The sequence below is a fragment of the Falco cherrug genome, chromosome 13, assembly GCF_023634085.1.
Source record: "Falco cherrug isolate bFalChe1 chromosome 13, bFalChe1.pri, whole genome shotgun sequence".
NCBI lineage: Eukaryota > Metazoa > Chordata > Aves > Falconiformes > Falconidae > Falco > Falco cherrug.
This window is the reverse complement of record NC_073709.1, coordinates 18,023,323-18,041,662: the sequence shown is the minus strand read 5'-3', so window position 1 is coordinate 18,041,662 and position 18,340 is coordinate 18,023,323. Positions and strand designations below refer to the sequence as shown.

Genomic DNA, 18,340 nt, shown 5'->3' with positions numbered 1-18,340 from the left:
AAACTCAGTATAAAATTAAACTACAATATCAAAAGTAGTCTTTGTAATATGGATGATGATGATGAAGTTTTTGAATCCTCTTAGTATAGATGATATTCCATAGTTGCAACATTTCAATCTATAGTTATTGTATAACGGTATTTACGGTATTTACATAATATATATTGTAATATAACAAAAATAATACATAAAGTGGTATTATATAGTATAAATTCCAAGGTGTCTCTAGATATGTCAACCATATTCCCAACAGCACCTTCATGTACTGTAAGTGCTGATTTGCCTTTAGGTACATATTTATGTTTTCTTGTATGAAGTTCATCATACTAATTGGAACTTTAGGAAAGGAGTGGGATGCTAGGCAGAACACATATGCTAGGAAAACGATCCCTGCACCCATAGACAGAGATATCCATCTTGTAAAAACTGAAGTTCAAATAATTATTTAAAATTAAATCAGCTACCAGTAACCTGCTTTCACTAGAAACAAGATACAAGAGCAAGAAACAAGAGCATCTAATGACTACTGTCATTAGTAAAATAAATATAGCAGCTGTATTTTAACAGAAAATGTAGATTTAGTTAATACGAATGAGTTTGCCAAAGCAGATGTTGCAGGTGGGGAAAGCTGCCCCAATCTTGTAGCAGGTGTCCTGCAATCTCACCAAGTATGTCTGCTTCTGCTGGAGGCAGACATTCAGCCCAGCCTCTATAAGGAAAACAGAGGAAAAATACATACATGTATTTTGAAATAATTTCAGAGAACATCTACATTAAACGAAAGTACATACAAGCCCCACATGACTGAATTTCTTTTTAGCATCACAAACTCTTTGCTCATTTAGCCTAGGAAGGCTGCTTTTAGAACTGCTCTTTTCCAGTCACCACAGCAGGACAGGTTGGAAAGGGCCACCAAAAAAAGGAACATGAAGACAGAGCTGCAAACCAGCACCACATCCTACATACTTACAAGTGTACTTGAAAGAAAATCTCTGAAGAACAGACTACCTCAAAAGTTTCCATTTGTAAAACTCCTACAGTTTGGGGTGGGAGCTCATTATTATTGGGTCTCAAAGAGCTAGTTATGATACAAATTAAGAAAAATCATTAATTGAAAAAGGAAAGTTTTCAACAAAACATGCTTTACAAATACACTTTAGAAAACATCTTTTATAATCGAACAGATTACCTTTGTAAGTAAGATCTTTTATACTCTGGTAACTGCCTGTAAGTTCTCTTTAAAAACTACACATGGTGCACATACTCCCCAGAAGAATAAAACAGACAGAAAAGGTAAATTTTAATGAAGGAGTGACTGAAAAAAATAACAGAAACAAGACAACTGCAATGGGATAACACTCATAATGCACACTCCAGTAGACTATGCTTTGATAAATGAACTAGTGAATTCACATTATCATAAACTACCATTCCATCACACATTCAGCAAGGAAAAGGCACTACTTCATTGTATGTAAGACCAGCTGCACCCCAAATCCTTGGAACTCCTAAGTAAAGTTTTCAAGAAGAGTATGAGGGAGTGGCAGATGCATCCTTTGGATTTACTTCTTCTCCTTCCCCTTCCATCAAAGTCCTGTTTCATATTTTCACAATTGCCATTTGATTATGTATTACTTTGTAACAAGTTAGAAAGTAATAATCTCTCATATTCTACCTCTACTGTTCACTAATTTTAATTCGATTTCTAAAGAAAAAAAAAAAATCAAACAAGGAGCAACTTTACTTTTAGATTACTCTAAAAGAGCCATTCTTCACCAAGTATGAAATTACAGTCTACCACCTGGAATTTCAGAACCTTTTGGTGTTCACAAAGAGCATATTCATACAGAAAGTCACAAAAGCTAACCTATTATAAACATAAGCTCTAAAGTCATTTAGCATTGCTCCAATACTGCCTGTAGTAGCCACAAAGACCCCCCAACTTGTTTTCCAAGTAATTTATTTCACACCATAGAACCATTTAGTTTATTGGAAAATGAAATTAATTGGTATCAGGAGAAAAACATAAAGACTAAAAGCATAGTCCATGTTTATATATTTTCCCCCTTTAACTAACTAAACAATATTAGGAGGGGTCCAGTGATTCCAGGTCTTTTCACAGTTTCCTTTAAAGTTCTTTTCTAATGGCAGATTTTTAGAGCTTTCTGGTTAAGGATTTCTAATTATTTGATTTCCTAATCTTATAAACTCTCAGAGGAAGTTTATGTTAATATGACCATGAATTCAGTTCTTTGGATATGAAAGTTAGACCAAACAAGGATCACCACATTTTGATCATCACTCCATAGCTTTCAGTTGCACATACATGCGTAAGGGTAACTTCAAATTGTATATATTCATATAAAATACTACAGAACAGGAGGCACAGCAGAAAGCCTATCAAAAGATGCCAGCCAAGCAAAAATATGAGCAGTTCTCCTATTTCTAGCATTATTTTAGATTAATTACAACATTAAAGATATGGAATAGACTAAAAAGACAGGAAAATCCTAATCATATACAATCAAATACAAAAATACAACAGATCACCCTGTGGAACCACACCCGCAGAACACAAGCATGTTACATTTTCCCCAGGAATTCTGGCTCAAGAACCTCTCACCTCTCCTTGTCTTTGCCTGACTTCTCATTCTTACATTCCCACTGTTCACAGCCACCTCAACTGTGCTAACGCTATTTATTGGCCATACCATAAATCAGAAAAGTAGCCATCACCCTTCCCACGGTCACATCTAACTATAACTAAAGAAAGCAGTTCCATGTACCCTTTTCTTGGTGACAGTCAAAAAATACTCTTCTCCCCTGCAAATGCTTGTTCTTGCCCTCACAATCCAGTTTACTGTTTTCTCCCAGCACCACAGTAGAAGCTAGCCCTGGCTCATCTCTCAGCAGCCTCACAGGACAAGTAGGACCTCCTGCAAGGACAAGACTACTTATGAGCAGAGTCACCTTTTGATCCCAGAGAAAAGAGATCCCAGTTTACCCAGAGCTCTTCTAAGTTTTGAGTCTCCAACCTACCGCAAATGCCTTGACCTGTCTTTTTGCTACTTCCAACCCCTCACCTATACCCTCAAGTTCTCCTCCCTCCTGCATCAATCTAATAAAACTGAATTTTGCCCATGTGAAACAGGTTCAAACTAAAACATTAAAAGTCATATGGAAGATATAATACCACCTGAAATCTCCAAGGCAATTATTCCTTTTAAGTGTCTTCACCATCTGCAAATGGTTTGCAGTTGGCCTGAAATCATACCACTTTTACAGAGTTTAAGTTAAGTCTTATGACTAAGATTTATGGCAGCCTGAAGAGCAGAACAGATAGTCAACTATCTGTTAGTTCAAAAAAAAATTATCATTACAGGATAATTCTTAACAAAGAACACGAAACATTGCATTATTCACCCCCAACAAAAACAAAAAAAAATATCCATGGCTCAAGTGCACAACAAATGGTAAATCAACTTTTACTCAAGCGGTTGAAACCAACATTCTAGAGGAAGATGATGTAGAAAAGAGAAAGAAAAAATGTAAAGTGGGAAACAATTTGAAAGGTCACTGGTAACCCTAACTACAAACAAAAACAATTCAAACAAGTTTTTCTATTGAATAAAGAACTGACCATGCAAAAGAGAGCAACAAGCACTCTGTCATATTTTTGGTTTAAAAATATTATTTCAGTGATGTATAGGAATCCGAGGTGTGGGGTTTTTTTTAGGAAAATATCATTTTAGAGGGTTTTATATTTGGCTTTTTTGGCCTCTTCTCCATAACGGAATTCTGCAATTTCCTTTAACTCAAATTCATTGGGATTCTTTTATCTTACAATAATAAAAATACACAGTCCTAGTGGTCTAATTTTGTTCTTTCAGCCATATACCACAGATCACAAAGAAAAGAACCCGTGGCCTACACTGTGGAGTAGTTTGCCTCAGACACAGCAATTCTCTTCCCTCAGGAAAGACTAAATAAATATGTTTCCTTTCATAAACTTTCACTTTTCTGTGGATTACTTAGGAGGTTTACCTTTACCTCAAGGACTGAATTCAGTATCTTCAATAAGAACATCAATTTCAAAAGCAAATGGAACGGTTCAGTTATACATACAGCTCTAAGCATTCTTTTCAGATGCTCACTTCCGGGTAGATAACGGTTGCTTCATGGTATGTCTACATTGTGCTGTGTAGTGCCAAAACAATACCTAAGCTAAGCATCTCAAGAAACAGATTAAAACTCTCAGGTATAGCATTGCATTGGTGTGGTTATTCTGTTTCCAGTCGGATTTGAGATATTAAACCCATACTGCAAATTCAGTGCTGGACAGAGGCTACCCACAGTCAGAAAAATTAATTTCTCCATTAGTCAGAAGAGCACCATGACTGATGGCTCAAGAGATCCCAAAGCATTTATAAGGGTGCATTTAAAAGGGCAGCAATAGAGAGGTGCCAACCTATGTAACAAGAGAGTCTTACGACAATGAAACCTCCCTTTGAAATTTTTTATGCAGGCTTACATAGGAATCAATACATTATACGAAGAGGCCTGTTTTTGATTTCCCACACTGTTAGAGAATGAATGTGTAGTTAGAAAACAGATTACAGATTCTGTTTTCAAAAATTAAAGGTTTGCTTCCTTTATGATCACTGACTCACAGAAATAGTTTACAGAAGTATTCCCATTGATTTCTGTTGGCTGCAATATAAACATGGCAGAATCAGATCTTCAACACTGTTGCACACTGGTCTGTCAAGATTGACCCTCTAATCATTTCCTATGCTTTTTCAAGCCCTTAAACTGATCACACAATGCCTGCAACAAACAGGCTAAAGCAAAAATCATAATAATTTGTTTCAGCTTCATTACAAGTATACATTAGCTATTTAATGTTATGCCATGTATGTGTATATGCATACGAGAGAGGCATACATGAAGTATAATTGCATACATAAGGCAGAAAATTTACCAGCCAGCTATCTGGGAATATGTTCTTCTATACTCAGCAGAAGAACAAAAAATTAAAAGCCAGTTATTCTCAGCTTCTGGTGAAATGTAATACGTATCCAAAATGCATGGTATGCTAGAAATCCATCCAGCTTACATTAAACAAACGCTGCATCTGTCTGATGCAAGGGTTTGGAAAAGGAGGAGAAATCGGACCAGGTACGCAATTATTAGATTTTTAATTATCTTTACAAGAAAAAAAATAGAGTCTTGGATTTTTTTTCTCCTGCAGCGATGCACAATGCAAATAAGACAGACATCTGTTACAATGGCAGAACATCCTGCACAAGGACCTAAAATACATCAGCGTAGGCTCTGGCTTTCAAGAAGTGTTCAGTGAGTTACCACGGTACAGATAGCCAAAACATACATTTAAATCCCTTCCTAAGGTACATCTTTCCAACTGCATTTGGCACATATATTAGTACTACATCATGCGAAGCTCTGTCTAAACAAATCAGAAAAGATACAGTTAACATCTGCATCAAATAGTTTCTTTTCATTTTTAATAAAGCATAAAACCCATAGACATTACACTCAGCTTTTTTCAAGGTCAGAAAAAAGGAAGTCACTCACCATCCCAGTCTAAAAATACCAACAAAGACATACTGTGCAGTATTTAAAATGAACAACTCTTAGGAAAACATAGGTAGTCTTTCAAACTACAGCCCAAGTTACTGTAATTATCTAATACTATATCTATATATCTAATATATACATAAAATATACCTAATACTATTTTACTTTTTAAAAGCCTTTCTTTACTCATAGCACTTGAAATTGACAAACACTCTTTCCTCCTGAACAACTTCAAGGACCTTGTTTAAAAATAGTGTAAAAAAAAATAATTACCAAACTGTGGAGAATATTTACAAAACTATTAACAAATGTATACATTACATTTAGATCTTTATCAGACAGACATTTAGCCTTTGTTTTTTCAACATTCAGAAACAAACGCAGGAGAGCATGATGGTGGAGACAGTTGTCTTTTTAGACCAGCACAGGAAAACTTGTTTGAAGTTCCAAGTGCTGCTACATAGTGACAACTCTCTTGCACTGCATCAGCGCTTCAGCCTGTTAAATTTTGCTTGAGTGACAACAACAACCTACTAGTGACAAGATTCTTTGTAGTGAAGAAATATATTTATCATCCGAAGCTGGAATGAAACTACCTACTCCGTGCATAAGTAATAGTTTATGGCTTACCCAATACAGAAGTAATGGACTTATAAGACCATACCTCTCCTAAAAACTGCCACATCCTTTCAAGTATAGATTTTACTTAGAACATAAATTATTTTTTAAATCAGCTGTTCATAGTAATTGCGTTCAGGAGTCAGACTTGTTAACCATCATACATAAACAACTTGCAGGTTAAATCCCCTGCCTACAGATATAAATGGGAATGACGGAATGTGAACTTTCCTCAAGTAACTTAAGTAGAATGTTTCAATTTGAAGTAATCAAAAGCAAAAGATCAAGCAAAAGCCTTAAATAACCACTACAGTCTTGTAATAGTATTTCATAGTTAAATTTTATTACATGAAATATGCACACAGAATCCATACTTACTTTAAAAGGGGAAATGCCCAAAAGAAAGGGAAATACCAAAGCATATTGCAGTCTACTTGATAACGCAAAAAAGTAAATCATCTCTGCTCACTAGGAAGCAGGGCAATAAAGTTATAAATAACTTATTACAGCTTGATTGTAAATTTGTATATTACAATCTACTCCAGATAGTACCACATTCTTCTGACCACTCTTCAGATAGGTTTCTTTCAGGAACACAACTAATTGTAAACACAGCTCAGTAACAAGCAAAGAGACAGAAATCAATACAGAATCAGACAGGTGCAAAGAACAAAATACCAACATGGTTTATTACAAACAAGTTATAGAAAAATTCCACAATTAATCTCCTCATAAATATGGAATAACTATAACCAAACAAGTATGAAATCTAAAATTTTGTTATGAGTGGATATCTAAAAAAAAGAAATCTTAATATATGCAGCTTTAAATCACTGTATTCATTTTGAAATTCTGGATGGTGCAACACATCAAAGTAATTTAAAAAAGAAAAATAAAGTTTGTTGAGTAAGAATAGGCTTGCAGCATAATTTGAGGCTCAGGCATGGACCCTGATGAACAGCTGTAAGGAATAAGAAGTTCTCAAAGGCAATGACCACTACAAGTATGTTTTTCACTATTGTAACACACCATAGGAATAGCAGCAGACTCTTAAAGAACTGGATTCTACATTATACAGTATTTAAACACCCTTCACATAGGAAAACATCCTCTATTTCTAAATCTACCTAATAATCATTTTTCCCGAGTCAAAATCTTTCCCATGATTATATGTATGAATGCTAAGAAAAATGCCTTAGCCACAATTCAGTTGGTTATGAGTAGATTTTACTATCTAATTAAGATAGGTCATTATTTCAAAGAGACACCACTGGAGATTAACTGAATGATACAATATATGGCAATGACTCAATTGGCAGGAGTATTTTCTTTCTGTCTAAAACAAGGCAATATCCTATGCAAGAGTTAAAATGCTTTGATCCACTCTGTCATCTCAAATAAAGTCTCTTATTAGTGCAACATAGATGTCTGCCAGCGTTTTCTTATCACCAGAATCAACACTGCTAAAGGTGCTATATTTCACATGAGACCTAACACTCAGGTTCTATTTTTGTTCACTGTGGAGCCCTTTTTACAAGAAGATAATAGTTCTGCAGACTGGCCACTTAACTTCTGATTATTTCTATTGAAGGGATTCCTTCTTTGCTATCATGCCACATTGCTCAGCTCAGTTTAGGGGGCACTCATATTTCCTTACTCTGCATCAGCAGTGGCCATATAACTCCTATAAATAGGACTTGATCCTGAAGGTCCTACTCATAGATGTAAATGTATGTATGTGTCTGATGAGACCGGTACTGTCTAATAAGTTTGTAAAACACACAGACATTATGGAACTGTAACATATTATTAAGAAACATTTACATACTCAAAGACTGCAAAACAATAGGATTTCCTTACTATGACGTATTTCCCTCCCACACTAGCAAGCAGAGCAAATTAACGTATCATCATACTTCATACTTGTAATCTAACATCAGCTCTTTCATAGAGTTCAGAAAACACAATAAAACTAAGTAGTCAATCAGCAATAAGTTAGAATAAGCGCAAAATAAGCAACTTGCTAAAACCATCTGACATACGGATTGACTTTTCAAATAATTAAAGGCTTAATATGCATGCCATTTTGAAGTAAGAATTGACTGACATGACAGGCTATAAACCTGGAACTTGATCTTGCACTGGTGAAATAGAAGGGAAAATCTTTCCCCTTTTGAGTTGAAAATGTCAAAACTAAGACTCTGAATGGACAAGGCCTCGGTGATATTACTGTATTCAGTATGTTACTCTTAATCCCTGTTAACCACAGCTTCAGTTTCTAAAACCTAAGAAATGAGAATGGATGGATCTTCAGTTGTACATTTTTTGCTATACATTGTAAAGCCCTGGTTCATCAGCAGAGTAACTACAGTAACGCCTAAATTTCTATCAAACTAACAGCATGGTACATGACAGGGGAGCAGCCATGCAGCTCCTCCCCTTGATCCCCAGGCTTCCAGATGCTTCTGTTTTCAAAGTTTATAGCTACTGAGATGATTACCTTAAGTATTTTAACAGCTTAGAGGTTATAGTAAAATTGTATTTATTTTATTCTTAAAAGTCTTCTGCACAACACACCAGTTAAAGCATAAAATATTTGCATGTTCTGTAATAGTCAAGCTAAACAATAGAAGAGATGTATTTACAGCCCCTTTCATGTAAATGTACAATCACTATTCAAAAACAAAGTTTCTGGACTAACAGTACTTATAAACGGTCATATTCATTTGAGATAAAGAACTGCTTTTTATTTAAGTTCAAATGTTCAATCTAGTACACCTTCCTCACCTTCCTGTTCCACATTTTAAGTTTAAAGCCTGATTCTGCCCCGTTTAAACTGAAGGGAGATTTGTAATTAGCGTTCTTAACTTCATTCTCCATTCCTCTAGAAACCGTTCTCCTAATTTTCCTGTTTATGTCCAACCTCTATGTTCTTATACTTCCATTTCTTCATGCAGATAACACCCATATTTGCCTCTGTCTGCTATTTCCTTTGCATTGTTATTTCTCTCTTTAAAAAAAACTTAATGAAAGTAAATGTGTACAGGGGTTTAAATAATCTCATGATTTGAGTATAAGGAAGGAGAGCAGACCAATGGTTTTCAATCCATTTCTGAACTGTCAGAGCCCTACAAAGTTTTCTTTTAGAGGCAGTATCCAACAACAACTTTAAATCTACTGACAATACAGTGGGTTGGGGATTTTGTTATTTATCAACTGATACGGGCCTCTCAAAAACATTCAGTGGAGTCCCAAAGGCTCCTACGGGAAAGGTTAAAGACCACTGAATTAGATCTTGAGTTATGGAAGAGACTTCTCTATAATTCTGTGATGCATCCATCCTATGTTAAGTAATTTTAAACTACCTGTTCAGCAATGTCATAAAGCACTACATCCCAAGGAACTTTGTATTTCCACACTGATGAGTAAATTCAAAGTTTTCCATTATAAATAAACTAACAATGATTTATTTGTAACAAACAACAAGAATCTTTCCTAAAAACCCACATGCATGAAATTCACATTTTAAAGAAAGTTCAAGCAATTGCTAATAAAGCCTGTTTAGAATAATGCTTTTAAGAAACATATCTGTAAAAAAAAAAAAAAACACCTTAAAAAATAATTCTCAGCTAAATGCAGAATCTTGATTATCCCAACTCTAGCTCCTAATAACTCAAGCCACAAAAAAGCCAACATAAAGAATGAGGTTCATTTCTGTGGTCCAGAAAGAGGAAAAAAAAATAAAAATATTGCTGCTAGCCCTTGCGTATAGCTGAGCCTATGCCTTTAAACAAGATATGGGACAACCTCTGTCAGGTGCTGTACTTGTGTTGCAAACTCCACGCACTATTTGAATCACTGGTATTGGGTTACAGGCACAGTCAGGGACAGTTTTTAGTTATTAAAAAAAATGAACTCTTGTAAAACATTCAGGATTCATCGAAGTAAATTCAAGATCTTCTCTGTAAGATCACTGGACAAAAACTTTAGACACTTATTAAAAATACTTCTGAAAAGAGTCAGCTAGAAAACACTGCTTTACATTATTTTAATTTATTATTTTAAAGACAGGCAGCATAAGCATTCAGTGGACAGAGAGCAAAACCCTTATCTACCTCCCAACAAGCTGACACCTTCACCACCACACTACAGCTGTGTTTCCTCTCTACCTTTTTCTGTATTCCTTTCTCTTAGATTCAATAGGAGAAATGTAAGATATCTTCCATCTCAGCCTTCCTAGAAGACTAGTTCAAAAGAAAGCAAGGACTAGCGTGAAATGACAGCAGCAGATGCATAACTGCTCAGCCTGTCTCACATCATTTGCAAGCCTGAATGCCAAGCCAGACAACACTATTAACAAAGTTATAGCTCCTTAGATCTCCAACTAAATCTGTACTCTGTCACAGCACCTTACAGGGAGGGAATGGTTCCCTTCAAACTAAGTCTAAAATTCATACCTCCTTCCTGAAAAGGCATTGTAGCTACCAGAAAAGTATCTTCCAAACTGTCCATGACACCATAATAAAGCAGCCTACAGAGGCAGATTAAACAAAGTTTTCGGCAGAACTAAATTTTAAACAACAGTGATTTGTTGTGGTTCTCAAGATTTATTGGGTTATTGTATCATTCAAAATTATAAACAAAGCAGTAGTTGTACAAAAGAGGTGATTTAGACACCTTAACCTAATATAATTTCAGGCTCTGAACTCCAGTATTAAATACCTGAATCTGGGAAGCTGTTAGATGCTCAACTCTAAAAGAATAAAGCAATTTCTGATATGTCTCATCTTAAGTATTCTTTTGTCAGCCACCCTGGGATTCCCCCCTCTCTGTACAATGCCTAAACTAAACTCTACTTTAAGCATTTCACTTTCCCCATGTATTATTACTCACAGAGGTTACACACCAAAGTCCCTTTGTATATGTGAATCCCTATTACTCTCTGAAAACCATCATGAACCCTTCTGGGATTTAAAATAAAGAGTAGCTTGGCCTATTTCAAACGCTTGGCCCTACAGCCACTTGATACACTGATCCTAAGGGAGGTCAGATAGTTTTGGTTTTTTCTTATTCAGCATATTCATGACTACAGGTAAGGTCACACAAATTTATCTTCAAGTTTGTAATTTACAGAAGAGATTGAGTAAGCAAGTGATAAACAACAGGAAACAGCTATCTCACTGCTGAACACCAGCACTATCAAGTGGCAGCGATGAAAGTGTTTTAACAAGATTATTATTGCCAACAATATGACAAATTAAGTCTCCCAAACTACAAAATGGTAGTAAGACAAAAAATAACGTAGCTAGTATGTCAGCTCCAGATATATTGGAAATGCTTAAATACACATGAGCCTAGTAAAATTTAGTCCAGAAAAGACATCTTAACAGTAAGGGTTTAGGTATTCTTTTTGGATGAGGAACTCACTTACCCTGATTTCAAGTCTGTAATCCGTAAACAATTAGTAGCATCCAGTCCTACTTTTCCATTTCTGACCACACTGGAAATGAAGGGTGAGAGTGCTGGAGAAATTCTGTTCAAGGCAACTTCAGGTGACATTTTAGTACGTTCCTCCTTCCTTTTGTCTTGAGCTGCATAGGGATAGTAAGGGGGGGGGGGGAGGGGAGGAATAGGGATAATAATTAAAAAAAAATACTAATTTGATGTAACACGCAATCTGCAAACATCAAAAGAAAAAGCTAAGCATCCGAAGAATCAGGAATGTAGAGTAACTGAAGTGCACAAAGGCTTATAAAGAAAAAAAATAAATACAGGCAATTTTTTTCTCCTACCTCTGCAACATTCAATGAAGCCCATTTATTCAATGTCAACATAAACCCAGAATTACGTCCTAGGCTCCTCTAATTAAGATACTACCCCAATGAGAAAGAGAAATAAAATTGAGGGCCATTCTGACACTCCACAGCCTCGCCCCTTCTTGTGAGCATTTCCATTAGAAGTCTGTAATTGACGAGCCACGTTTATTTCAATTCCACTGAAATCAATAGGACCAAGGCTTTATCTCTCTGTAGTCTCATTTGTAATTTGCAATAAACCTAGTGCAACCATAATCAGTATTACTTTTACAATACTATATTGGGTAGTATATATAGCATTTCACAATGCCTTTTAAAGGCTATGGATGCTTTTCTGTCAGCAGTATCACCAGACTCTTTGAAAGGCATCTTCATTCACAAAACAGATCAGGAAATTGACATACACACATTTTAAGCACAGCTTTGTCAGAAGTGCTTGCAATTGGGTGACCTTATGCTACATCAGGCTAGGCCACTAAGTTAGCACACCTACTGCTTTTTAGCTGAAATGCAGAAACGGTGCAGGCACACATTTTAACTCATTGCACCACAAAACAGCTAGAGTATGCAGACAACAACAGAACGTGGCAGAAGTGAGAAAAAAGGAAGGGTAACCAACCTATTACAATGCTAACTTAACATATTTGATTGTATTCTTAAGCACAAAAGTTTCATCTGAAAATTAACTTGACAGTTTTAGAAAACAAAGCTGTAAATGCCTCAAGGTAACAACCACGCCACTAACAAGTGGGGCAGAAGAACTCACACTTAAACTCTGACCATTACAAGGTATCTTTTAAAACATACATTTAATAGAAAAACACTAATACATACTGTACTTAGATCCTTACAAAATGCTGCATAGGGACTGCTGTATTAATAAGTGTTCTATAAAGAAAGTGTGAACAAGTCATGGCAATATTTATAATTTTCTGTTGTTTCTAACACTCAGCTTACAAGCATCAGTTGGTAACTAATGGATAGTCTATAAACTGGTAATTCCCTGTAACTGATGGCAACATTAAAGTTACACATTTTGTTCTCATGAAAATTATTCACTCTTCAAGAAAGAGTATTTATCTGAGCTATTTGGAATGTATCGGAATAAAGCAATGGCCAGGCACTTTCAAGACAAACAAAAAGACTTCCTAAAAATAGTACCTTTAATACACTGGTTCTTACATTTTATAACAGCAAAGAAGCCGAAGACTAAACATCCATGTCTTAACATATGATGTGTTCTCTTCACATAGATGACTTGCCATAACTGACAACAGGCAACAACTTAAGTTTGCTTAGCAAACACCCACAGCAATTTAAGATGCTACCTCCTGTTTCTTACTTTTCTACCGAAAATTACTGCCTACTCACCTTTACTCTTCCCCAGAGTAACTGAGAGAACACAAGCCCATATTTGACCTATTTCAACGCAAAGTCCAATGGCTTAGATTGGACCGCTCACAAAAAGGAGTTTAAACTAAAATACTTTGCACAAGAGTGGCTACAACAGGGCACACATTTCAGTCTGCCACCTCTACTGCAGGGAGAAGTAATTTCAAGCAGAGGAACAGCTGGACTGATGAAGGTAAGAACTTCTTAACCCATGAAAAGCATACTGAAAAACAAGCTATCCTTCTAGCAATCTTAAAGGTATACACAAAGATCTCAGGATTGGTTCTGATAGTGCCAGCTTTTAAGGGGACTGTAAGTGTAATGAGGGGTAGAATTGTGAGACGTGAGATTCACATGGTGATCAAAGTTGAAGAGACGCGCCTTCCAAAACAAACTGCAGAATGAGGTTCCTTATTTTTTGTTAATAAAATATGCAGATACGGTTGAAACAAGATGTAGATGACTGCTATGCATTTTTCCTGGGTTTATTGCATCATTTCTTCAAGACCCACAACACCTTTCACATAACAAGCCAGGTACAAAATACTTAAAGGGTCGCTAGAAGTTAAAATCACTGATTTATTTTGTAAACAAAGGTCTTTACAAACTGCAATGCAGTACCATTTTCGTAAGTTTCAGTGTCACATAGTTTTTCCCCAGCTTACTTTTCCCATAGTACTGGAAACATAACAAACTCAAGGTAACTTACAAAAACAAAATTCACTACACTGTTTCCCTCCCACAAAAAAAACAAACAAACAAACAACAAAAAAAAAACCCACACACAAACATTTGAAAGAAGTAAACAAAGTAATAGTTGAATCCTTTTAAACTCGGCAGCCTGTCATTACAACGTCGGGGAAATGTAACATTTGATTCACAGCCACCACAGAATCCCAGGCCGTGGCTGGGGCACCAGCGTGCCGGGACGGGAGATGGGATGGGAGATGCTCCGTTCTCCGCCCCTGGCAGGAGCACCACGGCCACCGCGTGAGGCGACACACGGCACCGGTGAGGCCCGTGATGGAGGCCTGGCAGCGCGAGGGGACCTCTCCTACCCAACCCCCTCGGCCTGCCCGGTTCCGTGTCGTCACTGTGAGGGTGCGCAGGTGTCTGGGTACGGGGCACGGAGGGGACCCACGGCCACCTCTACCTGCCGCCGTGCCCGAACACATCCCCACCTGCCAGCCCGGACCGCCACCGAGCGCCTCGGCCTGGGTACGGCAGGGCGCGCCCCGGAGCGGCCCCTGCCCAGCCCCGCTGCCGCCCCGGGCGGGCCCGGGCTGCCGGCTCACCGCCCCCCGCCTCGGCGAGGCTCCCGGTGCCGCCCCGCGCGAAGGCGGCGCGCCCGCCACCTGAGGCGCTGCGGGCCGCCCCGCCCCTCCGCGGCGGCGGCACCCGGGAGCGGGCCGGCCGCCCGCCGGGCGCTACTGAGGCCAGCCATCGCCCTGGGCCGCACCGGCCCCCGCGCCGCCTCCTGGCCGGCTGCCTCCCGCGCCGGGTCTCCCCTGGCCCCAAGCGCCCCGGGGCTGGCGGAGGGGGCCGGGGCCAGGGCAGAAGTCAGCCCGCCTGCCGCCCGCCGCGCCGCTCCCCCGGGGCCGGCAGGGGCGCTGCTCCCGCCCGCCCCTCCCCGGCCACGGCCCGGGCCCCGCCATACCTACGGCGGCCAGAACACAGCCGCTTGGCAACGGCCGCGGCCACGCGCCCGTACCGTCCACCCAGGCCCGGCGTGCGCGCCCCCGCTCCCGCCCCGCCGCGCGGCGTGCGCGCTTCCGCCCCCCGCCGCCGCCGCCGCTCCCCGGGCCGGAGGGGTCTTCACCCGCCTCGATATTGGCGGCCGCCGCAGTGCCTGGGCGAGCTGTCTCGCCGCGCAGGCGTGAGGCTGCGGTTTCGTGGCGGCCGAAGCGGGGAGGGGGAGGAGAAGAGGAGGAGGAGGAGGAGAAGAAGGAGTAGGGGGAGGGGGCGGTGGCAGTAGCGGCGGCTTTGCCAGCAGGCGTTCGCCAGGGGCAGCCCTCCGGGTCGAAGGCCCCCGCGAGCCGGCCGCCGCCGCCACCACCTCCCCCGCCCGTCGCCCGTGGCAACAGGCGAAGCCGCCGCCGCCGCGGGGCCTGGCGCGCAGGCCGGGTCCAGGGTCCAAAGCCCGGGCGGCGCTTTGGCCGGGCCGTGGAGCCCGGGGCTGCCCCGTCCTCTGGCGCCATGGCCGCCGAGGTGGTGGTTGTGGGATCCTGTATGACCGACCTGGTCAGGTTAGTACCCGGGGGGCTCCCGCAGGCCCCGGTGCGGGGCCGGTGTCCCGCCCTCGCTGGGCGGCGGGGCCCCGAGGTCAAGGTCGCGCAGGGCGCCCCGGTGGCCGGGGCAGGGCAGCGGCTCTCCGCGCCTCCCCCGGGCAGGCAGGGCCGGCGCACCCCGCCCCTCGCCCTGGGCCGAGGCGGGCGGGTGTCACGGCTCCCTCCAGGCCGGGACAGGAGCAGTGGGGCGGGCGCCAGGTGCGGGGCGAGGAGCTGCGGCCCAGGGCACAGGGAACCGAGGCGAGCAGTTGGCTGCGGCGGGGGCCGGGGGAGGGAGCGGCGCCGCCGGTGGGGGCGGCTGGGCCCGCGTGATGTCAGCCCTGCAAACAGGGCTTTGAAAGGAGTCTGTGGGAACGGGGTGAAGTTTGAACGTGTTGCCTGCTGGAGCTTTGATCAGCTGTCTGTAACTTTAGGGAGAAGAGAGGCTTGGGTTTGTGTTTTCAGCTGTGCTGGGTGGCTCAGTGTTAGCCCTGCCAGGAAAACAGCATTTTATAGTGACCCACATAGGAAACCATGAACTCTGATACTCTTTTATCAGCAGAGGACTTTGAAATGATTTTATGAAGGTAAATAAAACTGGTCGACTGTAAGACGTTTTCAGTTCAAAGCATTTGTCTGCACTGGAAGAGCAAGAAAGAAAGCTTAATATTGCAAAGAAGCCAGTTAGCTCTGTGAAAAAGGACATTATAAATTGCTTACATGCAGGCAACATTTTATGTGAGACTTTGAAAGGAGAGAGAGAGAGAGAGAGAGAAGGCCTCCCAAGGAAACCCTCAAAAAATTAGCACCTCTGCACCCCGAAGCTGTTTTTTTAAAGTGAAAAATCCTTTTTAAAAGAAATGTCTTAATTCCTTTTTATTAATTTTCTGGGTATTTTGCTTTTAGAATTAGGTATTTGAGTCTCTGTCTTTTTTGTTTGTTTGTACACAGTTGAAGTTTAGAAACTTAGAAAATTAAAGTACAGAAGTTCATGAAAGCTCTTGGTTCCAGCAGCCTGGGTTTTATAGTGAATACTAAATATCAGAAGAATTCAAGCAAAATTGCCAGAGTTGGCAACGAAGCAAATACTAACCTAAACTGGCTGACCTTGTCAGCCCCAGTAAAACTGCAGATCAGTCCCTGCTTTGCACCATTTCAAACACATCTGCTTTTAAGCTATATTTGCAGACTTCGATAAAATAGGATTTAAAAGTATATGTATCTGGACTGCATCAGCTTGTCCTGCTGAGAATTCTGCAGTACAAAACCAATTCCTCAATCAGCAGACAATTACATCAAAGCCTGTGGGTCAGGAAAGCATAGAATACATGATCAGAAGAATATGCTGAGGAGTAAGTACAGTTTAGGCATAGACACGTGTTGCAGAAACTATGAAAACCCTTAAATAATCATAGAACCTGTGTCAGAAAGATTTAATGTTTTATGTAATCTGCAGAACACGCTGGCAGCTTTTCAAGAAGAATAGTTGTCGTGTACGTCAGAGTAAGATCCTGTAGAACTGATCTTGATGTTATCCATGAATGAGCTATAAGATGCTTGTGTCGTTATATTGAAACAGAAAACATGGTGCTCTAACCTCAAGACATTTCTTTTCCTGTGTCTCTAAAATGTGGGGGAAAAAATAATTAGAAAATTGTCTGCCAGTTTAAGCACTGCTGACAGTCACAGCTTTGGGTTTTTTCTTGACACTTAAGCAAACAAACAAGAATATATTTTTTTCCCCTGCAAGTTTGATATGGTAGAAATACAGTCATTTATTTGAAGCCATGTTGACTGGCCATACTGTAACCAGAGATTAAACCATAGGTTCTAGCCATAGATGCTGTTATACTGAGATTAAGTGATTGAGGAAAAGCCATTTCACTTTTCAGTCACCTGAGAGGGTTTCTTAAATTGTACAAATATACTATCACAAGAATGTATCTTACTTGCCATTATTAGCCTCTACTTTAAGGAGCAGTTAAGGGCTTTTTATTAGTTGTAAGCTGATTTGCTTCAACAGAAAAAGAAGGGACAGCCTCATTCTTTCTATTGCTAGCACAGTACTTCAGGCACTTGATAAAATAATAAGAAGAGTGCATTTAAATTTAGCTGGCAAGAGTTTAATGTGGCTGAAATGTCCATGTAGTACCCATGTAGACATAGTTTAAATGTATCCTGTGTTACAAAAATCCTGGCAAAATTACCAGAAAGCACTTAACTGTAGGCTGGGATGTGCCTAGGTGGAGAGGGAACAATGAGATGGGGAATGATAAGCAATCATTATTAAAAGTGCTAAAAACTGCTAGGTTGGTATTAGGATTGATGCCAGGAGGGTATCTTTTGACTGTGTGTCTGGGATTTAGAGGGCTGTATATTCTGGGTTTAAAGCTAGGGTTCATTTCAGCTGATATGAAAGAGCATCAGGTTTTTGCAAGTGTGTCTGTCATTTATGCTAATGTTTCAGTTTGCAAAAGACATGGACAGTAGTGATGATGTTACATGCCTATCTATCATCCATTTGGAGGAGGCTGAATAAACTGAATTAGGAGTGAGAGTCAATGCAAAGGAGGTCAAATGCATTTTTGGACACATTGTGTCCACCAGTCAACACTAAAGCCTATCTTTCCTAGGAAATAATCATACTGA

The 18,340-nt window shown here is 40.2% G+C and overlaps 2 protein-coding genes across 6 annotated transcripts in view; one reads left to right on the top strand and one right to left on the bottom strand.

Annotated features, from left to right (window-relative positions):
* BABAM2 (BRISC and BRCA1 A complex member 2) overlaps nt 1–15,683 on the bottom strand; it is a 170,366-nt gene extending 154,683 nt beyond the window's left edge. For 2 of the 3 annotated variants that reach the window (XM_055726139.1, XM_055726140.1), the window contains exons 1-2: nt 15,082–15,239; nt 11,648–11,807 (exon numbers count right to left, since the gene is read on the bottom strand). In XM_055726139.1, coding sequence (XP_055582114.1) covers nt 11,648–11,775 — 128 coding nt within the window. In that variant the 5' untranslated portion in view covers nt 11,776–11,807; nt 15,082–15,239. Of the gene's footprint in view, nt 1–11,647; nt 11,808–15,081; nt 15,240–15,662 lie in introns of those variants that run through there. The other variant, XM_055726141.1, reaches the window with a different exon arrangement.
* The window catches only part of RBKS (ribokinase), a 69,808-nt gene continuing 66,943 nt past the window's right edge, over nt 15,476–18,340 (top strand). The window contains exons 1-2 of one of the 3 annotated variants that reach the window (XM_055726144.1): nt 15,551–15,670; nt 16,126–16,278. Coding sequence is in view for 1 of the 3 variants with exons in the window: in XM_055726142.1 (XP_055582117.1) it covers nt 15,621–15,670 (50 nt within the window). In the remaining 2 variants the exon portion in view is untranslated. Of the gene's footprint in view, nt 15,671–16,125; nt 16,279–18,340 lie in introns of all 3 variants that reach the window. The other 2 variants (XM_055726142.1, XM_055726143.1) reach the window with 2 other exon arrangements.